The sequence below is a fragment of the Sorex araneus genome, chromosome 2, assembly GCF_027595985.1.
Source record: "Sorex araneus isolate mSorAra2 chromosome 2, mSorAra2.pri, whole genome shotgun sequence".
Lineage (NCBI taxonomy): Eukaryota > Metazoa > Chordata > Mammalia > Eulipotyphla > Soricidae > Sorex > Sorex araneus.
In genome coordinates, this window is record NC_073303.1 from 117,815,067 (window position 1) to 117,838,794 (window position 23,728).

Consider the following 23,728-nt stretch of genomic DNA (forward strand, 5'->3'; position numbering starts at 1 on the left):
CGCCCTACCCTCTGTGCTATTGCTCCAGCCCTGAGTCTCCCAAGAACCCAGCTATTCCAGTTCTGGGTATCTACCATAAGACCCAAAAATTATATTCAGAAAAGAAATATGCAAGTCTGTGTTCATTGCAGCACTATTCACAGTAGCTAAAATTCTGTAGACCACCCAAGTGTGCAAGAACAGATGATTGGATAAAGAAGTTAGTATCATACACCATGAAATTCTACTCTGCTTTAAGAAAAGATGAAATCAAGCAATTTGTTGCTACATGGTTAGATCTGGAGAGTATCATGCTGAGTGAACTTAGTCAAAAAAAGAGGGATGGATACAGAATATTGAAAGATCTCTCACATATGTGAGATATAGAGAAACACAATATAGAAATATAAGTAGTCCAAGGAAATAGAAACTGAAAACTGGTCTTCAGTGGAAGCTTAACATGGTACTGGGAGACAGGGGGAGCAGCGGGGCAGGAATGAGGAGGGTGTTGTGGTCAGGGGGACACTGGGACAGAAGTAGATGGAAGTAAATGGTTTTGTGGAGGGTATGTTGCTGAAACATTTTGTGTATGAAATCCTATCACTAACAGTACTGTAAGTCGCAGCAGCTCCTAAAATAATATAAAATAAACCCAGTTTACTTTTCCTCAAAGAAAAACTATTAACACTATTTTTATTGGTATACAATAGAGTTCTGATGGGCCATTTTGTAAAATAAGCAATAATAATAGGCTGATAACACAATTAAATTAATTACACTAGTACATGTTTAAGACCAGCCAAGGTTTGTGTGAGAATGAGGGGATTGTTTCAAACAATTGAAATACTTATATGAGATTCAACTTGTTTCCATAATTCCATTCATGTACAACTATTTTGAGAAATATTATTTATTAAAATACAATTTATTTAAGTTTTTCCAGAACTTTTAGTAATTCTGTATTTATGAGAGAAAGCTGTGAGTTTAGTATTACCTAATAATAACATAAATATTATATGTAGTACTGAAAGTGGGAAAATAATACCATGATAATTAGTTCCCCTCAATAGTGACATGATAATTACTCTTGAAAAATTTTAGTTTACAATTTAGAGGGAAGCAGAAATACACAGTTACAAGTCACCTAACAATAGGAATCCATTATGCTTGGCCTAACCTTTATATCATCTTTGGCCCTGAGCGATAGAAATGCATTATTGGGCATTTTATCATAAAGGCATGATAGTTTAAATTTACACAATCCTAGACAGCATAGTCTACAACAAACCTAGGCTACATGGTCAGCCTTTTGGAGATCACTATCATTTATGTGGTCCACAGTTGACTGAAATGTCGTTAAATGACATGTGTCTTCTCTGAACTCATTTCATCTTCGTATTCATGCGCTGAAGCAATATTTTAAAGCACATCAACTGAATATGCTTTTTTAGAATTTTTATAATAAATCTCAAAGTCTTTAGAATTCAGTTATTCAGGATATAAATGACATAAATCTTACTCTTACCTGTACCGATATATAGGTGGCATTCAGAACAACTTTTCTGTAAGTGTTCGTAGCTCTCACATTTAGTTTATCTTCCAGTTCTAGAACCCCCCAAATAATGAGTCTTTCCATTGGTGGGATATCTGTATCAGCGACAATCCATGTTCCTATAAACAGTATAAAAAGTAAAACATAATCATGGACCACAGCTTGTAGAAAAAAATCTGTATTCCATGATTGTAGATTAGCAAGAATATCAACAAAAATGGGTTTTGATATGGGTGCTGTACTCTTCCACATAATGACTGATTCTTGTCTTTTTTCCTGAATTTATATTATTTTCAATATTGAGGTTTACCTCAAAACCCAAAAGACTAGGTTGAATATCCAGGAAATAATTATGCAATTCCATTATTACATTTGCTCTTTTCCCAAGTGTGCTTCCTAGAGAAGGAATACTAAATATTGGGGCATCTATCCTAATGTTGCATAAACAAGCATTTAATTAATGCACTTGGATTTACCTTCAGGAATAATCACATTTGCTCCTAGATGAGGTACAGTATAATTATTTTCAGGAGACGATTGCCAAAAAGAATCATTTGACCATAAGCTGAAAAGAGAAGAGAAATATTTTCATTAAGAATTATCTCTCTGTACTTAACAATTATCTCCTTAGGGTATAGCACTAAATTAAATGTTTTGGCTAACAAAATGCAAATGAGAGATTTTACAGTTTCACCAAATAGACAAGCTAATATATATAGTAAAAAACTGAATACACATACACAGTTTTCACCATTGAAGAAAATTTTCTTTTCACGAACAATTTGAACGACCTTATTTTCTTAATAAACCCTGATGTGATTACTGCATGGCAGAGCCTGGCAAACTACTTGTGGTGCATTCAATATGCCAAAAACAGTAACAAGAAGTCTCACAATGGAGACATTACTGGCGCCCACTCGAGCAAATCGATGAACAACGGGAAGACAGTGCTATAGTGCAGGTAGTGATTACCCTTATTTCCTTGTAAGATTTCACATGGTAGAAAAATGGGAACAGATACATTCTTTGTCCATTTGAAGACCTTCACATATGAGCAATATTATGAGGGCAGGACCAGAAGAGTATAGTGTCATAAATCTGTGAAAGGACATCAAAGGGTCTTGGAACTAAAAAGGTCACGTCCTTAGGGAAAGCCCCTAATTTTCAGTCAAGAGAGAACATTTGTGTCCAGAGTGAATGTTATGTTAATTTGAAATAAATATGAGATGTGAATAGAGGAGAGACAGTTTCCACTCTCACCTTCTAGAACCAACATTAGTGCAACCTCCTATAATATATTTGGGGGTCATACGTGGCAATACTCAGGAGTACTCCTGGCTCAGCACTCAGGAATCATTCCTGGTGGGCTTGGACAGCCACAGGGGGATTGAAACTGGGTTGGCCATCACATGCAAAGCAAGAACCCTGCCTGCTATACTATACCTCCAGTCCCAACCTCTTGTAATATTATAGAGTTGTTGTTGCATTGGGAACTGTTCACAGTCAGAGGTTTCTCTCCACCAACTCTCAGTGTTTTATTATTACCATCACTATTTTCATCATTACTATGTGTCTAAAAGGGACACAAATATGCACTAAATTAGCACCAAGTCATTAACAGTCTTAAAGACTTGGACTATCACGTGGAAATTACTATAAAACAAGGAATAAAGTGATGCTTCACACTAAAACAATGATAAAGGGACATACAAAGACAGAAAAAGCATCATTAACTAAAAGAATTAACTTTTTCTCTTTTGTGATTCTGGGAATAGAACCCTCACACATGCAAAGCAGATGGTCCTCTGAGCTACAGCCCTGGCCCCCTAAAATGAATTAACATAGATATAAGACAAAATATCTAAGTAATATTAATATGTTGAAGGGCTGGGAGCACATCCTCACATGTGTGAGACCCTGGATTCAATGGCAATACAATATAAATAAATAAATAAATAAATAAATGATTATATTGTGGGATTTTATCATATTTCTTGTAGAGAAAAACACAACCTGCAAGGGAGCACTGGATTAATGAAGGAACTTAGTTTTGAATGCTCTTCTCAATGAGCCATCAAGAAATTCTATGATCTAAGGTAATACATTCATCACTGGGCTTCAGTTAGATGATTAAGATGTGATTAAGATGGGTCTCAATCACATGCCTAATATTCTACAGAATTCCAGTAGTAGTCATACACTATTTTTGTAAGAAAATCCATTTTCTCATCAGAGTGATTACAATGTTCTCAGGAAGCAATGGGTGTGGAATATTTTGTGAGTTACAGGGCATCATACAGTTAGAGGACATTCTTTTCTCATCTAGGAGTGGCTTGCAGAGAATATTATGTCAAGGATATTGAAGAGAAGTAACAAACAAGCTCCTTACTTATACGTGGCTGGTCGTGTCCGGGGAATTGGTTTCCTTGCTGAGGGATGTACAGGAAAACAATCCTGGAGAATGCAGCAGTAAGCTTGGAAATTAATCACAACATCCTTCACAGCAGGGTCCAAAGTGCCAGAAATGGGCTGGCTCTGAGGAAGCTCATTTCGACCTGACACTGAGAATAAAGTAGAGCAATGAAAAATGCATACAACGACTATTGAACATAATCAAAATTATGGCAAGGTCAAAATATTTGGGGGCAGTAATTTGGCATAATTCAAGTGTCTGGAATAGTTATGGAGAAATTCCAATAAAATTGATGTCTGGATCACAACAGTCATCTTTCTTGGCAAAAGATCTTTAAAACCATTAAAATTTACTCTTTAACATTTTTAATTTTCCAAAACAAAAAATATATATATGACAACTTCCATTTTACTCATTTTGTCTAATTTTTGTGAAATAAACATTGGACCAATTACAAGACAGTTGGTGTCATCTTCACACATAATTTATAACTTTATTGCAAGGTCTTTACCAGACCTTGCAATAAAAACTTAATCTCTTTTATCCAATAAACATTTATTAAAGTACTACATTCAGGCACTGGATAACACATCAGCCCATTAAATTCCCTTTCTATTCCTCTTGCAAAATATTAGATAATCACTCCTTTTATCCAGTTACTACATACCCATATAATATAGAGTACTGGTGTTTGCTTCAAGGTGCCAGTCTCCATTCTTGCTCGTGTTCCAATCCAACGGATTTGTAGAGCCATTCCTCATATCAATAACATTAAACATGTAAGGGTTTTGAGTGAAGTTATGGGATATGATTACATAGTCTTCTTCCTATAAAAGTTTACACAAAAAGTGGCATGTTAGCCATTTACATATTAATATTCTTCACAAGATAAGTTAATTTTGAAGACATAAACTTCACCTTTAAGACTTAAGCTTTGGTTTTATTCTTTACTTTTCATTAAAAAAATTTTTTTATGGTTTAGGTAACTGCCCATGGGGCTCTGGCATCCATCCCTGGCACAACAGAACCCAAACCGCACCACATCCTCCAAGCCTTATGCTAAACAGATAATCCAACTGGCAAAAAAATTATTGGCAAAACCCCCAGGCCTCCTGAGAAGTGCTAGGAGGCCCCTCCCTCTCCCACACCCCCCACCAAAAGTAAGTTCAGAATACTGGTTACTAACAGAGTTGCAGAATGGGCAATGCTATCAGCATAAGTCACACAAGGAATTTGTACCACATCTAGAATGTTTATGTCTTAAAAAAAAATCAAAAGTAAGTATTCACAGAGTATTCGATTCAGAGAGAGCTTGATGGTAGGAATATAGAAATTGGCCTAATATTTTATGTGCTTCATACATTTCATACTATAAATCATCAGCTATGAACTTCTCTTGAAGTATTATAAAGTATGCAATGAATGTGAGCTAACTAACATGCTACTAACAACATGCTACTAACAACAGGACGTAAGAGTAGTATTATGGGACTACAGGAGGAAGATTGCTTTTTTTTTGACTCTTTATCAGGATTTTCTTTTAATTTTGGTTTTTGTTTCTGGCTTGCTTCTTAGATTTAGAGTGGGCCTGAGGGGGGGCAGGATTTTCACCCCCACAGCTCAATAATGCAGGTAAGGACTTTTTCAGCTTAACAGTTGGCATGTGTAAGTATGAGTGTAGACTGTGTTTGAGTAATAGGCCATCCTCATAATTAGATAATGTATTTTATGATCTTTGCTTACTTTAAATCCATAGAATGTGGAAGTATATGATATGTTGGTTATGTGCTCTACGTCTTTAAAGTACCAGTTTATGTGCTTGGCATTGGGTATCAGAGCCATCCAACCAGCCATGTGTGTCAGCCGTTTCTTCTGAAAGGGAACAATACTTGTACCTGTAGAAAAACAAGACAAGAACAAACAATTGTCATTTTAGTGTGTATGAAATTTTTGACCAAATTCAACTGCAAAAATAGTTATCTTCTCTGGATGTTTCTTAAATGGTTGGTTAAGCATCTCGTTACTCATGTTCTAAAAGCCTTGACTGAACGGCGCAGTGTTTCATTCCATACTTAACTGAAACCTACGATGGTTTCTCACTTGGAATTTTTAAAATTGAGTCACCATGAGATATACTTTACTCATTTGGAATTTTAAATTGAGGTGGAGGCTGTATTTCTGAGGGACAGAAAAGTGAAAGATGATGTGGATTATTATCATCAAAGCAAAAGTGATTTAAATGGGTTAATAAAATTCTTTAAATGCAAATGATAGGAGGTACACTTCATATGCATGCTTTTAATTCATTTGAGTTCTTGATTTGCAGTGTGTGAAAACATAAATTCTTATTCTTTATGAGTGTTTTCTATATTGGTTTAGTTAATAAAAATCTGCAAATAGGTTCTAATGGAAATATCCATGTGGAACTCCTAAAGAAAAATGCTACAACTAGTCCTATCAGAGAAACACTGGCCATGATAGCCAAATTTTATAAATGAAAAACTAGGAACCTGAACTTTCTCTATGGAAATGTATAAAATTTATAAAATCTACAAATTTCCATAATTGTTGATTTATGAAAATCATAAATATATGATTTAATGATGCTTTGGTTATAAGAGAGTACCTGAAAACTTCAGAAGATTTTAAAAGATATACACAAAATATCTGTTTTAATTACCCATATACTATTTTATTTTGCTTTCTTCTTTTTTTTAAATATGGAATTGAATTGTATGTCACATTGGTAACATCAGGCTGGAGCAATAGCACAGCAGATAGAACGTTTGCCTTGCACGCAGTCGACCCGAGTTTGATTTCTCTGCCCCTCTCGGAGAGCTTGACAAACTACCGAGAGTATCTCGCCCCCATGGCAGAGCCTGGCAAGCTACCCATGGTATATTTGATATGCCAAAAAACAGTAACAGCAAGTCTCACAGTGGAGACGTTACTCGTGCCCACTCGAGCAAATCGATGAGCAATGAGAAAACAGTGATACAGTGGTTAGAAACATCTTTTTAAAAAAACTTTAGAAGAAAGAATGAAGACCTAAAGTTCTAAAACTAGCCACTACCTTTTATGTTTTGGATAATAAAGCAAAACATTAATAACAAGAGGAAAAAATTTATTAATTTTCAGGATTATTTATGCAATAGTGTTAGTTTAGAGAAGACCATAGGTAGTGGCACTAAAAACTAAACAGTTTGAAATGATTAAAAATGCAGAACTCTGATTATCTGGATTACTTGGCAGAAATCAGTCCTTCTCTTTTTTCTCTGAGGCAGACTAGATTTTTCTACTCTGGTGATGTCGGGTGATTTTTTGGTTACCAGATTTTAGCATAAGTGACACTCAAAGTCTTAGAAAGAGGTGGCTGGGTGAGGATTGCCATCTTGAGGCTCAGCTATTTCGAGACATTGAAAAGAACCTTCCCAGGTTACAGGTGGAGCAGTGTGAGTTCATCCTTGCTGAGGAGCTAAGCCCTCTGCACTCTGACCTCTAAACAGAATGGCTTGAACATAAACCCACTTGAGATCAATCAACCCAGCCCTCAGACACATGAATGATTGTTAGTGCTTAACCTATTTGGAGCTCTGGTGAAATGACAGTTAACTTATGGAATAGTCAATTAAATCACCCAGAACGTGTCAAATTTGCACTGATATTTGGCAAAACCCAGCTCCAATGAAGGTTTGTGATGCATGAAATGATACTCTAACCTGACATTCCTTGATAATATAGTTTCCTGGATAAAACACTCTTTTGGGGTTATTTGCATTTTTTGGTATTTATTTTCAGCTGTGCTCATTTTAAGAGTGATTTTAAGAGTCTTGGCTGAAAAGCAAACTCTCTGAAGTTGAGATCATTAAGAGTATTTCAAGTTAATTTGTCATCTAGGATCACTTATTTACATAAGACTATATTATCATGTATAAGATGCTTTGATAAAAATAAAGATATATGGAAAGTTATCCTAAACTTTCTTTTCCACTGATCTAGTAAGTTCATTGTGGTTCGATTGGGTGGTACACATATACAATCAAAACAGGATTTTTTTCTGTTTTACCTGTTAATAATAAATCATCTTATTTTACTCTAATGGAGATATAATAAAATAGTAAATTTGTCTCACTCTAAAATTTTATTCATATTTTATATCACATTCAAAATCAAAGAACCTGTACTCTGAAATTTTGTCTGAGTACTGCAGCCGATTCCATCTAAGTCAATAAGTCTAAGTCGATGCTGCTGACAGTACCTTTGTTGAGTTTTGCAGGTTACAGAAAAACAAGAGTAGAGATCTTGCTATCAAGGTATCTATTGTTCAGTCATTAGAAAAGCACCTTGATTCTTGAAGAGAGTAGGTCAAAAAAATACAAAGAGACATTAGGCATTCGTGCCTGGAGAGATAGCTCAACAGGGTGAGATCAGGGTTTAATTCCTAGGAGCAACTCCTAGCACAGAGCCACAGAGCACAAAAATAGAGCCCCCAAATAAAAACAAAAGCAAAAAACTTCACAAGAAGGATACAGTTTCTTAAGTTTTGAAGGACTAGAATTCTTGAATTAAAAGTGAAAAATGCAAACAAAAGCTTCCCCTTAAAATCATTCCCACTGAAAACAACACTAAAAACACAAATCACAAACTAAAATGTTTATTTTATCACTGAAAATTTAATAGTTAAAGCTATAGACACTTGATCTTTATTGCACATTTAGAATAATTTACTTAAGAAGTTCACACAACTGTGAGTTCTCTGTAAAACTATCTTAAACCTTGTTATTTTTTACATTATTCATCCCAATAACTATCCATGAAGTATTTGGAAATATAATTAGAAGTTATCATATGTTAGGGCTGGAGCGATAGCACCGTGAGTAGGGAGTTTGCCTTGCATGCAGCTGACCTGGGTTCGATTCCCAGCATCCCAGATGGTCTCCCAGCACCACGAGGAATAATTCCTGAGTGTAGAGCCAGGAATAACCCCTGTGCATCACTCGGTGTGACCCGAAAATCAAAATAATAATAATAATAATAATAATAATAATAATAATAATAATAATAATATAAAGGCAATAGGGCTGGTATTTAAAAAAAGTTATATGTAGCAATCTTGTGACAGACTACTGGAAAACATTAAAATATTGTCTTACCAAATAGACATAAAAAAGCATTTAATTTTGATATTTTGATTTCTTCTTGTTTCTGTCAGTTTTTGTGAAAAAAATTCATGGATATTCTTTAAATACTACTTTATCATAAATCTAAAAATGTAAATAATATTGCTGCTTTCTGAATACATAGTTATAAAAAATAGCTTCTGTGCTTATGACATTAGGCCACTTAGAAAATAGATGTAGTGGAAGATAGAAATCGTATCAACTACCATTGCAGAACACGATGCACTGAAGATAGAAGTCAACCACTCACAGACTGCTGGTAAGACTGCCGAATGGCTCAGCCCTTTTGAAAAATAGTATAGACACTTCTCAAAAAATTAGAAATCGAGCTACCATTTGACCCAGCAATGCCACTTCTGAGAATATATCCCGGAGATGCAAAAAATTATAGTAGAAATGACATCTGCACTTACCTGTTCATTGCAGTACTATTTACAATAGACAGAACCTGGAAAAAATCTGAGTGCCTGAGAACAGATGACTAGTTCAAGAAACTTTGGTACATCTACACAATGGAATACTATGCAGCTGTTAGAAAAGATGAAGTCATGAAATTTGCATATAGGTGGAGCAACATGGAAAGTATCATGTTAAATGAAATGAGTTAGAAAGAGAGAGACAGACATAGAAAGATTGCACTCATTTGTGAAATGTAAAGTAACAGAATGGGAGACTAACACCCAAGAACAGCAGAGATAAGTACCAGGAGGATTACTTCACAGCTTAGAAGCCAGCCTCAAGTGCTGGGGGGAAAGGCAGCTCAGAGAGAAGGGACTACCAAGTAAAGAGTGCTAGAAGGGCCCGCTCGGGATGGGAGAGGCGTGCTGAAAGTTGAGACCAAATATGATGGCCACTTAATACCTCTGCTGCAAATCACAACACCCCAAAGGGGGAAAGGGGGGGAGGGAGGGAGAGGGAGAGAGACAGACAGACAGAGAGACAGAGAGAGAAAGAGAGATCAAAAGGAAATGTCAGCGGGGTGGGGGTGGTGGGAGGGATACTGGGACCATTGGTGGTGGAAAATGGGTACTGGTGGAGTGATGGGACTTGATCATTGCATGACTGAAATGCAAGCACGAAAGTTTGTAAGTCTGTAACGGTACCTCACTAGTAAAAAAAAAAAAAAGAAAAAAGAAAAGAAAATAGATGTAGGGGGTCTGGTGCCACCAACAGGTCAACTTATACCTGCAGGGTGAGTGAAACAGCAGCCTAATGGTGCCTTCAGGCTTCCTGATACCCCAAAATTGTCACTGTGCCTTCGGCCAGACCCTAACAGCTTGGGACCAAGTTTACCAAGTCTTTTAATCCAAGGACACAACTTCAATCATGCAGTGCCCTTCGCTCTCTCACTGGGTTCGTGTACCTACCCCCTCAATATACCTCCTTATGTAGGGAGTAGGAAGAGCATCCTTTTCATTCCATCTTTCTGAAGAGCACACAAGCAGCTGATACCCTACGTTCTCTAAAAAATGGACATGCCTGTCGAGGCTGCAGTGCAACTGGAGTGAACTTGGTGGGAAGAATGGGATCAAAGGGGCAAGGGGGAGCACGTAACCATTAGAGATAAAAGCAGCTTGGACATATCCAGTAGCTACTATTAGCTAGAGTGGCTACTTACTAGAGGAATAATCAGTCTTCTGACTATAGGAATCTGTGATGGGCCCTGACTCATGCAATTCCAAAAAGTGAGGTAGGTGGGCAGCACACTAACCCAGCAATGGCATAAAGAGGAAGAAAATGATAAAGGCCTTGGAGGACAGAAGCATAACTCATTACCTGAGTAGAAATTGGTTCTTATATGTTTCCTAGATCCGAGCAATATTCAGACCGAGATCCTCTCCACTAAGTATGAGAATCCACATCATTTATGACAGCATGAAGGTGACTCCTTCATAATAAGGAACAGAAGCTTCCTGACCTCACAAACATTGGTATATCCTAGCTCAGGACTGAGGCAAATAGTCTAAATTCCACCATGACAGCATAATCCGCTAGCCAGAGTGGAGCTCATGAAGATTAGATGATAAAATGAATATTAACTTCATCTCAGAGTGTCCACTAGGTTTAATGTTTTTTCCTATGCTTACTTCACTGTTCTAGAATAGATACCAGGACCAGATACAGAACAATGAATAACATAATTTAAAATTCTTACAAAAACTTTTTAATAAGGAGATTTAATAATAGAATAAAACAACTATATCCCAGTATGTCCTGATGGATTAAACACAGGTAATTTTAGTACCCAAGGTATGACTGATATAATCATGCATGCTATAACTTCTTATAATTTTTCAGCTTATGTCAAAATAAATAATTTTTAGTTTCAAACTATAAGCTTCTACCTTGTAACTATCATTAAGGTTATAAATTTTCAAACAGGGATAGTTTTTAAATTCATGATTTGTTTGCAGTATGCTGGGAAAAACGATTATTGGTGCCACAAAAATGAAAGAAACAATGAATTTTATTGATAAAATATTTATATTTAAGTTTATTTACTTTATGTTTTGATTACTTGGTCACAATTTACGTACTTTTATCAAGGAGCCATGTAAATTAGACTTATGCAGAAAAAGTTAAAAGTCAAGTTTTATAGGGCAGTTCAATTTTTGATTCACCAGACTTTCTCAATTTTATAAAATCTATAGTCTAGTCTATCAGAAAACATTTGTGGGAACAGATTAATTATACCCAGAAATTTAAAATCATAGATCTAAACTAGTAGTTAATGAATGGCTTGATGTAACAATGAAAAAAAGATAGTATACAGGTCTAAGCTCATAGGATAGAATAAGTCAGGTATGTGAAAACAGACACACTTAGTAAGTGAGAGATTTCCCATAGTGGTTTCCTAAGTAATGGAGTAAGGGCAAATATACGAGGTAGAATAGAAATAGGATAGTGTGGAACTCTGGGACTATCTTTCCCACCCTCTTAGTAACGTAACAAAATAAAAATAATTTCAGACCTTTGAGGGAGAAGTAAAAATTCAGTGCCATAATCAAGATTATGTAAGAATTCTGACCACATCCACCCTGCTTGTTGGATTAGTGCAGCTGGATCATGAATAAAGTCAATAAATCAATGCAATCTAATCAGGAAGTGATGTCAACTACATATGTTTTGCTAAAGCAAATCAGCAGTCTCTGGCATTTGACGTACAGCCATTGACCTGGCAAATGTTCCTCCATCTCATCTCAATCAGCAAAGATAATCAAAATCATTTGCCTTTGGTGACAGGGAGAAATGGTAGATTTTCACAGACTTCTTACTACAAGAGCTTTGCCAACCTCCCCACTCTTTACTTTATGTTTTGATTACATGGTCACAGTTTATATATTTTTTATCAAGGAGCTATATAAATTAGACTTATGCAGAAAAAGTTAAAAGTCAAATTTTAAAGGGCAGTTCAATTGATTCACCAGACTTTCTCAATTTTATAAAATCTATAGTCTATGAGAAAACATTTGTGAGAACAGATTAATCATACCCAGATATTTTTAAGTCATAGATCCAGACCAGTAGTGAATTAATGGTTTGATGTAACAATAAAAAGATAGTGCCTGTCTGTCATAATAGCCAGAGGTGCTTTAATTGTCTGAATCTCATGCTAGTTCAAGCATTTATTTAATACCCCTTATTTAACATGCCAGGCAGAGAGTTTCTTGCCCGCACCCCTGGCTGTCTTTCCCAGGGCCCCTCGGAGGGGATGGGCTCCAGCTTCCCTCCCCACCCCAAGCAGAGCTCCTGGGGGCTGAAGACCACTGGAACCTAGCTGCAGCCATGCTGGAGTCTCCTCTCTACACGTTCGGACAGGCCTCATGCATGAAGGTACTGGCAGAGGAACCCAGGTGTGTGTAATCCCCTCAATGGTCAACATCCAGAGACATAAAAGCAAGCTCTCAGAAGCGATATCTTTAGCCAACTTCTCCCTGTGGGAGAATCTGGCAATCTTCTGAGAGTTTCCTGCCCACATGAGACAGCCTTGCAAGCTCCCCATGGTGTATTCATATGCAAAATCCAGTAACAAGCTGGATCTCATTCCTCTAACTCTGAAGAGCCCCCAGTGCAACATCGTTAGGAGGGTCAAGTCGAAGTAGACTTCTAAGATCTCAGGGAAAGGATGAAATGAGATGATACTGAGCCCGCCTGAGAGATCGGTGATTAACGGGATATTGTGATTGATTGTGATTTAACATGCCATTTGGGGAGAGATGTTATATATTTCCTGCTCGGCTTCTGACTGATAAAAAATATTATTTTTTCCTTGTGATAGATAGCAAGTAACAATTCAAAAAGATGATGACAGACGCTTAGAAAAATGTTGAAGTTAGTGGTTTACAATAACGCTTACCAAAAGAGTCTGAGAGAACCACATCCTTTTCAAGCAAAGACACTGGGGATGGCTTGTTGAATGCTAAACGGTGGAAGCTGACGGAGGCATCGCAAACAGCCCCAGGGAAGCCAATGCTCCACTCGGCCTCTTGAGTGCAGTGAGATGGGTCCAGCAAGGGGCTGTATGGAATGACGGTATGTCCTTTGTGACCTAGGAAAGAACACAATAGCATGTTTCCAACAGAATTGTTCACAATGCACAGACTCTTACCAGAGTACCACTCATGAAATCTAAGTCTCAGTTGAAATTTTGGTGTGGGGAAAGGGGGATTTACAAAAAGGCTCTTCAGTGGTCTTGGGCCATGAGCTCACCGTGAAGGCAGCTGGAAGATGGAATCTGAAGTAGCCATGAGACTTGTACCTTGGTCAAAGGTACACAGAAGGGCTAAATTACAGGGAGTCTGAGCATCCAGTCTGTGCCTGTAGCCAACAAACTAACTAAAAATACAATCTCATAGTTCTTAGAAATCCCTGTCATCCATGGTTGCCTTGCTGGCAGTGACCCCTCATCACGGAGCCAGGCATAGCCTCTAAAGCTTCCAAACAAGAAATAATAAATAAAAAGAATAAAGACTGCAAAAAGTTTTACATGTGTGTAAACACACAAACCCCTTGGTATAAAATATACAGTAGAGGGGCCGGAGCAATAGTTCAGCGGGTAGGCCATTTGCCTTGCATGCGGCTGACTTGGGTTCGATCCCCAGCATTCTATATAGATCCCCAAGCAATTCCAGAGGTAATTCCTGAGTACAGAGCCAGGTGTAACCCCTGAGCATCACCAACCAAAAATTTTTAGGTGTGACCCAAAAAAGCAAAAAACAAACAAAATATACAGTAGAGCTATCTAATTTTCTTCCTCTTGATGCCACAAGTAGAACACAAGTCTATAACTATAGTTGATACATCCTGCCTCAATATTGACATAAATATTCTTCCTTCTCTCAAAGAGGCTTTCAAAAGCAAATGGAATATTTGTGGCTTTGTTTGTCAATTGTCTCTCCCTTATAAGGTGTAATGCATTATCAGACACACAAATCCTTGCTATCTTTTTCGGCAAGTTGTACATTTAAAAACTTGTAGTCATACTAATTTCTATTAACTGTGAAATGGATTCTGTGTATAAATACAGAAAACATGACACTGAATTTGAAATCATAAAAAGGTCATTCAAAATATGCTGAATTTTGTGCGAGAGTATACTTATTATTTGAAGTTATAATTCTAAATGACAAATTTAGAATTAGGATTAGAGAGGAAAACGGCAGAACTTATTTTTCCCTTTCAAATGTTTTTGTAGGGCCTATCAAATCTGTCTATGTTGCTTACAGAAATACATCAGGACTTTATAAATTTATGTGGCATGACTGACTGGGGAACTTGGATAGTCAAGCAAGCAATGCATTTGTGCAACTGAGCATACAATGGAAGAATCCTACAATGGAAAAAATATATTTTCATGATCAGTGTTTCCATAAATGTTGCTCAAAATCTGTGGCTGACACCTAACTAAAATGCACACACCGAGGAGCTGGAGCGATAGCACAGTGGGGAGGGCATTTGCCATGCACGCAGCCAGCCTGGGTTTGATCCCCAGTATCCTATATGACCCTCTGAGCACCGCCAGGAGTCATCCCTGAGTGCAGAGCCAGGAGTAGCCCTTGAGCATCGATAGTGTGACCCAAAAGGCAAAAAAAAAAAATGCAAAACAAAAAACCAAAGCGCACACACAGAAGAAGTATGCATCTGAAAACTGTCTCACAATTTCTTGCTCTTCTAGGATAGAATTTCTCATCTGTATCAAATGATTCTTTAATTATTAGTAAAGCATGGTTCTAGGTAAATACTGTGTTTCACATGACTGCAGTGTGACAATTCAACTCAGTGCTAACACAAACTTCTCTTTCATATTTGATCAGAAATAGAAACAGAACATTACCTGTAAGTGAACCATCAGTATCAATGAGTACCACTTCATGCTCCCACCGGAAGCCAGCCTTGTTGGGAGCGTGAAAATATTGGATATTCACAAATTTTGCGCTCCAGCCTCCACATCTCTCATTACAAACCCCAGTGATAGATGTCACTCCCAAAGCTACACAGCCGGGACGGTCAAAGTTCATGAAGCGCACAGAGGATACAGTCAAACCTTCACTGAATGGGAGAATCAGACCTTTCATGGTGCAAAACGTGGACCCCATTTCCAGCTCATCAAGATGACCAACAATTTTGGCATTTTTAATCATTGCCCCACTGGTTTCACCCCATCCTCCAACAAAAGGAGCCAGGATCCTCTTGGTCTCGATGCCAGCCTCGTAATTATTTACCATCACAAAGTTATGGAATTGAAGGGCACCTCCGTTGACCCACTCGGCCCCTTTCTGACAATTCCAAGTTGTGAGTGAGTGAAATACTGCAGGTATCGGTACTGTCGAAGTACAAGATCCTGTTAGCATGGGAAAATATTCTTCAAATATCCAGATTCCGAACCAGCCTTGAGAATGAACAGTGTTGTTAAAAAATTCTCCAAGAGGAACTCTTTTTTGGCAAATGTTTCGGTCAAATGATGGTCCGTCGGGGTGATTGTTCATTCGATACCAAAAACCGAAGTGAGTGCCTCCGGCAACTGCATTGTGTCGTATGGTATTGTTTGGGTTGGTGACCCAAAATGCAGCGGGAGTGACATCATCGTTCAAAAGACTGGTACTTTGCTGGACAAATATTGCCAAGTTATATTGCAAGATATTGCCATGTTCAATACCATCTTCTATAAAAAAGGCTCCTCCCCTAATATCATAGATAATATTTCTCTCAACGAGAAGGTGATGTGTGTTATGGATAGTAACAGCTCTGTTATAGGTCTGGTGAATTGCACAACCCTTCACATAAGATTTAAATTGTAAGTCTCCAAGCAGATGCCAGTGTATTGGATATCGTCCCAATCGGAAAGCCTGGCCAGCGTGAGTTATCTGTCAAGGCAAGAATCACACATATTTAGAGAGAGACCTAGACTAAGCCTGCCTGCATTATATTTCCTTGTTTCAAGGCACTAGCCTTTAATTTAATATTATTATTAATAGATTCGGGCTGGAGCGATAGCACAGCGGATATATTTCTGTTATTCATATTTGTCATTTGAGAACATCCTTTTTTGAGGAAAAGATCAACCAGTTGTATTGTATTCACTACATAAGAGCCCATACTTGATATAAAAGGAATAAAGAACCAAATGAACAAAATTTGTTTTTGATTCTTTTGTTTTTCATCTTAAGTCTATTCTGTAACTTCTGTGCTTAGCAAAATAAAACATCTTACAAGACATTTTGCTTCTTCCCTTTGATTTTTATGTTAATAAGAAACACTCTCTGAATGTTTGATATGCATGATCAGTCTTTGCCCCAGTCCTGAGGTAGCAAATTTCTCATTAATTTTATTTCTGTGTGTGCTAAGGACCAAACTTGGAGTCCTGTATATGCAAAGTATGTATGTTACCAGTGAGCCACATCCCCAGTCATTAATTCCAGACAAAGATATTGATGTTTATAGAGGCTGAAAGGCTTGCTCATGCTCAAAAAGCCCCATTTAAAACCTAAGTTGGTCTGAAATTAGACCTGGTGTCTTAATAATTCAATTCCTCTGTCTTTTTAAATTTTCTTGGGCAGGGCTGCAGGGGGGAGGGGGCAACACTCAGCGGTATTCAGGGTTTACTCTTGGCTCTGTGCTCAGGGATCACTCCTGGATGTGCTTGGGGGACCATATGCACTACTGGAAATCAAAGCTTGGTCAGCTGCCTTGCATGTACAATCTATCCAGCACTTCCTATTAGCAGAACTAGGATCTAAACATCTAATTCAGGGGACTGGGAGAGAGTACAGAGGCTGGGGTGCTTGTGTAGCATGCTTCCGGCACCTATTCAGTTCCTGGCACCACCTGGTTCCTGAGTATTTATGGGTATCCCCAGTTACCCTAGTACTGCAGACCCTGAGCACTACTGTGTTCTCAGGCCCTCATATTCAACCTCTAGTCCAGTTGGCAGAGAATCATTGTCAGGCACCCCAACTTCCTGGACACTGCTTGGGAGCCCCCAAAAAGAGAGAAAAATATTTAAATTCAGGGCTGGAGCAATGGCACAGTGGGTAGGGCATTTGCCTTGCACGCAGCCAACCTGGGTTCAATTCCCAGCATCCCATATGGTCCCCTGAGCACCGCCAGGAGTAATTCCTGAGGGCATGAGCCAGGAGTAACTCTGTGCAATGCCGGATATGACCCAAAAAGCAAAAAAAAAAAAAATTAATTCAGAGGATGACCTGTGTAAGGGCATATACACATGTGTCCGTGTGTATATGAGATGATTCCATGAAGTTTGCAAACAAAATGTTAGGGCATCAACTTGCTTTTGTTCTTTCCCTACAAAAATAGCTATTAATATTTTATACTCAGACTGACCCGGGGAACCTCAGTCCCTATCAGTCTAAGGAGAGGTGGACATAAAGCATAGGCATCGACTATATAAATGCCCTACCCCAAGTTTCATTTCTGGTCTAGAGGTTCTCAGTTTAGGATTTATGAATTTCATTCTTTTTCTTATCTCTCTCCTTCCTTCTCCTTTCTCCCTTCCTTCCCTCTGTTTCTTTGTTCCCTTCTTTTAACTTGATGAAAGCTATGCTAAGTCTTGGTTATATGGGCAGTCTGAATATGATGCCAAAGAATTTTTTTGAATAGAAGTTGTATACTTATGAAAGAATTTATATGGTTCTTCAGTAAGCAATCAGCAGAAATGTTTGTATTACCAAAGCACTGCTCTCATCACAGGGGGCAATTAGTAAGAAACCAAAAAGACAAAATCTCTGAACTAATTGAGTTGTGCACTAGAGAAAGAAAGATAAAAATAAACAAAACTTAGAAATAAATTCAGGGGACCAGAGAGAGAGTACAGTGGGCAGGGTATTTGCCTTGCATGATGCTGACCCAGGTTCGATCCCCAGCATCCCATATGGTTCCCTCAAGCACCACCAGGAGTTTTCCTGAGTGCAGAGCCAGGAGTAACCTCTGCTGGGTGTGACCTCCCCGCCCCCAAAAAAAGCCAAAAGAAAAAAATATAAAGAAATTTGAGAGTCTGAACAAGTGGAGAAAAGAAATATCTGAAGGGAGAACACTTAATTGCGAAGAGCACTGACTGAGTATATGGGGGAACTTGGTCAAAATAGTGGAGGTTGTTTCAAGCAGAAAGGAAAACAAAGGCAGACAACCTGAGGTAAACATGTGCTTGACTTGGTCAAGGACACAGGAGATCTCTGTGACAAACTTGGCCAGGTATTATAATAAAAGCTAGAGTCAGAGATCAGCTGGGGACAGACTACCTGGGTTTCATGGCAAGGATTCAAATTTATTCTTAGGTGTAATTTCTGGCATTTTGACCAAGATCTGACCTTGAGGGTCGAACATTTGCTTTGGCTGTGGGGTGCAGACTTTTTTTGTGGAGTAAAAGGGAACTCAGAAAGATCAGTTAAAAGAAAGTCTGCTGAGATGTTACTGGGTGACTTGGCTTAGGGATCAGGTAGAGGTGATGAAAAGACTAGATTTGTGATACAGATTTTGTAGGCAAGAAAGGACAGAAATTGCTGAGAAAGTGAGGTGGGTGTGAGAAAATGGAGAAAAAAATTTGATATGGGGAAATGGGTGAAAAAATGAAGAATGTGCTGAAATCATCTCTTTATGGGCTGGAGTGATAGTACAGTGGGTAGTACATTTGCTTGGCATGCAGCTGACCCAAGTTCAGTCACAGGCATCCCATATAATCCCGTAAGCCTGCTGAGAGTAATTCTGGAGTGCAGAGCCAGGAGTAAAACCTTGACGTACTGGGTGTGGCCCAAACAAAACAAACAAACATTGTCTATTTGTCTTCTCTGCAAATTTATATGTAGCATCTGGCACAGAGAAGGAACACCAAATACATCTTATCAATACTAATTCCTCTTACCTCCACATATTCTATTCTTCCAATTACCATGTTAGCTCCAGGCATAGGAGCATGAAGCATTATGCAACCTCCAAACTGGTCACTTCCTATTTCTTCTCCAAACTTTCCTTGGAAACATGTCTGTGTGGCAAATTCACCTTTAAAAACATTTTTACAACATCATAAAGAAACCCACATCAACATACTTGAATTAAATAAAGACTTCTTTCTTATATTCAGATAGAATAAAATACAACTATAGAATTGTATTTTATTCACGTATCATTCAATCTCATCCTGAGACATAATTGATTGTATTTCCTCCCTATACTGCAAGAACACTAATTACCTTGTCCAATTCTCCTTTGCATTCTCTAAAGAACTTACTATAATACATTTCAAAGATATTAAATAAATATTTGGTTGAATGAATATGGACAAAGGCATTTTGTTTTGTTATCTCTGAAGCTTCCTTTCCCCAAGACTTGAGAGGAATGGAATTAGTACAATCCATTATACAGCTAGAGCAAAAGCACAATTAATCAATTATAGTGCTAGAGCAGAATTTATGAAGCCTACTGTACCTTTTTCAGCAACTGCTCATAAATCCCCTGGAAATCTACTTTCTTCAAGTAAAGGAATAGTAAATGCCCCCAGTTATACCCTAGGCTACTACTACATCCTAGCTGGGCCCAGTGCCCCTATGAAGGAGGCAGTATTACTCACTTTGGAAACTCTGAATGAGAGCATAACTTCTTACTTTTCCTGCCTGAGATATGCAATATGGACTTGTGCTCCCAGAACTACCTTGGATTCTAATTATATAGTTGATTTTGAATTTTTGGTTATTGCATGTTCAGAGCATTTTTTGTTGTTGTTGTTGTTAAATAGTTCTGAACCCTTGGGCTGGAGAGATAGAGATATTAGGGAGGGCATTTGCCCTGCACCTGACTGACCCAGGTTTGATCCCCAGCATCCCATATGGCCTCCAAATCAGACCAGGAGTAATTTCTGTGTGCAGAGTAACCCCTGAACATTACTGGGTGTGGCCCCCAAAACAAAACAAATAAAGAACAGTTCTTAACCTTCATATTCAGTTATATGATCTACATGTGGATTGACCCTTTCAACTTAAGAAGTGAGGAATTACACCCACACTTCTCACTTATTCTGGAAATTTTAATAAGTAGGCAGAATAGGAAAGAGTTTTATTTTATGGTTTTTTTTTGGGGGGATCACCCCTGGTGATTCACAGGGGTTACTCCCAGCTCATGCACTCAGGAATTACTCCTGGCTGTGCTCAGGGCATCATATGGGATGCTGAGAATTGAACCTGGGTCGACCACGTGCAAGGCAAATGCCCTACCTGATGTGCTATCACTCCAGACCCAAGAGTTTTATTTTAAACAGGATACAATTATGATTGATGGACATTTGTCAGACTTGTGGAAATAAATAGAAATCAGAACATGGGGCATCTGACACAAAATCTAATGAACTTTGTTTTGTTATATACTTTGCATTAAAGAAGAGTCTGTTAAAGGACCAAGCTTGATAGCCTATCAGTATCTGTATTGCAAACCATAATGTCCCAAAGTAGAGATATAGTATGGGGGAAATTGTCTGCCATAGATGCAGGGGGAGGGGTGGAATGGGGAGGGATACTGGGGACATTGGTGGTGGAAAATGTGCACTGGTGGAGGATGGGTGTTTGATCATTATATGACTGAAACTCAAACATGAAAGCTTTGCAACTGTACCTCACAGTGATTCAATAAAGAAGAAGACTTTATATCTGATTTTGGTGTTTTTCTCTCTTTGGTTTTTGAGCCTGGTGCTTAGGGATGACTCCTGTTTCTGTTTAGGGAGGACCATATGCTGTGCTGGGGAATTGAACTGGGGTCTGCTGAAAGCAATTCCCCTGTACTCTCTCTCCCACCCTAAGTTGTATCTCTTATCCAACTGGCCTATGAATTTGTAATTCTATTTATTATTACGTGAAATATTGGAAGGGGTCTTATAAAGCACATCATGCTTCGCAAATATTTGTATATGAGAAGTGTGCCGAACATCCTAAGATTCCCCAGTAGCCAGTTTTTCTCTGCTTCTGGGTACTCAGGGATTAATAATGACTCACTTCCTCGAAGTTAAACCAGCCTTGGAATCAATTCTGACTAATGACATCTGCATAGAAAAGATAACTGTCACATGTTGGGATCAAAGTTTAATGGCTGGCACTTGGGTTCTGTCTCAGGGGCCACGTAAACCCAAGTTGTGAAATGTCTGGAAACATTTGAAGTCAACATCTGTGGTAGACAAGAGCCACTAAAATTACCTGTGTCAAATTCATCTGGGCATGCTGGAATTTTGTTATCCCATTCCATGTTATTGGATCCTCTTATCAAAATATTTCTTGTAAGAATTCCAACCTCTGCCCTTGCTTCAAACAGTGTTCCATCAGGGAGAGTGACAGTAATGCCTAAGTGTGTGTAATTTAGTGGATCAGCCAGTGTAATGTTTATGCCATCAGCAGATACAAATGCAATGGTCCTTTTTTCATTCTCTCGTTGACTGTGCCTGTAGAAATTGAACAAAATGCTTTATCTTAATGTCAATACATTTTGTGTATTTATGCTATTTTGAACACTTTATCTGTAAAACTGGGAAAATGTGTCACAATCCATTGTAGAAAAATGTGAAGGTGGTGCTTTACTCCTTCTTAAGAATAACTGAATAGCCTATGGGAATTGTCCAATGAACTGAAGTGCATGTTTTGCATGAGAAAGGCCTATGTTCAGTCCCAGATAACCAGTGGTTCCCAAGAGCACCACCAGGAACCACAACATATCTCTCCAAACATGCAATTGGGAGTAACACCCGAGTACCACCAGGTATACCCCCCCACATCAAAAAAAGAGAAAGAATAAGTGAATATAAGTTATAAGATGCACTTCATTATTTTCCAAAGTGGTTCACTTGTTCTGAATTCTGTACTAACTCCATAAAGTACTGAAAAGAACTATTCACTTATAGTTTTGATGGCCACACTCAGTAGTTCTTAAATGAAGATGACCTGATTCCTCCAGGGAATAGGTAGTGATGCTCTCACACTTAAAATTTTGTTTTATTTAATCAAATAACCACAATTTATTGTTATTAATAGTTGAGTCTTAACATGTAAAATGCCACCATCAATCCCACCACCAGTCTGCCCCATCCGCAACCATCAGTGGCACATTTAAAAGTCTGGCGATTGTACTATAGATCTCATGATTTCACTGTTGTTGAGTCTGTACTTTGGACATATATATATATATATGTCCATAACATATATATATGTTAGATCTCTCTCCCACATTACCAGTATACTAAAGGCCCCTATCCTCTTTCCCCCCATTATTTCCCTTTCTCATTTCCTTCCTTCCTTTTTGATTTCTTTCACACATTTTGGGTAGTTACAAGTTGGTTTTGCTACTGGCATCTAGTGAAGACTACCCAAAGAATTACTGTGTAAAATGTCCAAACTGTTGAGGTTGAGAAACTATTTATTTATTTATTTATTTATTTATTTATTTATTTGGGGAGGGTGTGCAGTTTGGATCACATCTGGTGGTGTTAAGGACTTAGTCCTGTCTCTGTGCTCAGGATTACTGCTGGAGTGCTCAGGGAACTATGTGTGGTACTGTGGGTCAAAGCAGGGTTGGCCCTGGGTTAAGCATACACCTTTAACACCTATACATTTACATTAATTCCCACAATGGAGGCCAATAGCCTTTGATTTTACTAAAGCCCAGAAAGGTGATTTCACATGAGCAAGCCTGGTTAAGGGGTATTGTTGGAAGCTTCACCCAGGCAAACTGATCTTAGATGTAGAATTCCTTTATTATCAATGGGTCTAAGCAGTGCTGAAGGTACTTGGCCAGATGCCACAGGCCTGACAGTTCAGTATTTGGTCTAGTTCTGCTCTGGGGTCACCTGGGCTATACCTAGTGGCCCTGACTTGGTGAGTGCCAAGAATGGGACTCAAAAGCAGCATTCTTTGGGTGGGGGGTGGGTGGGTGGGTGTGGTGGCAGCTGTTGGGGTAAGGGATCAGGGATACTCTTGGCTCTGCATTCAGGAGTTATTCCTTGTTGTGATCAGGGGACCCTCAGCAGTGTTAGGGACTGAAGGGTGGGCTGCATGCAAGGCAATCGCCATAACCATTGTACTAGCTCTCTGGGCCCTGGAAGTAATGTTCTTGACCTCTTAC

General features: G+C 38.4%; 1 protein-coding gene across 1 annotated transcript in view; it reads right to left on the reverse strand.

Annotated features, from left to right (window-relative positions):
- The window catches only part of PKHD1L1 (PKHD1 like 1), a 187,237-nt gene that overhangs the window by 64,853 nt on the left and 98,656 nt on the right, over positions 1 to 23,728 (reverse strand). The window contains exons 47-55 of the mRNA XM_055127690.1: positions 21,814 to 22,055; positions 19,500 to 19,636; positions 15,459 to 16,488; positions 13,482 to 13,673; positions 5,688 to 5,839; positions 4,612 to 4,771; positions 3,921 to 4,092; positions 2,008 to 2,096; positions 1,505 to 1,650 (exon numbers count right to left, since the gene is read on the reverse strand). Of these exons, the coding sequence (XP_054983665.1) occupies positions 1,505 to 1,650; positions 2,008 to 2,096; positions 3,921 to 4,092; positions 4,612 to 4,771; positions 5,688 to 5,839; positions 13,482 to 13,673; positions 15,459 to 16,488; positions 19,500 to 19,636; positions 21,814 to 22,055 (2,320 nt within the window). The remainder of the gene's footprint in view (positions 1 to 1,504; positions 1,651 to 2,007; positions 2,097 to 3,920; positions 4,093 to 4,611; positions 4,772 to 5,687; positions 5,840 to 13,481; positions 13,674 to 15,458; positions 16,489 to 19,499; positions 19,637 to 21,813; positions 22,056 to 23,728) is intronic.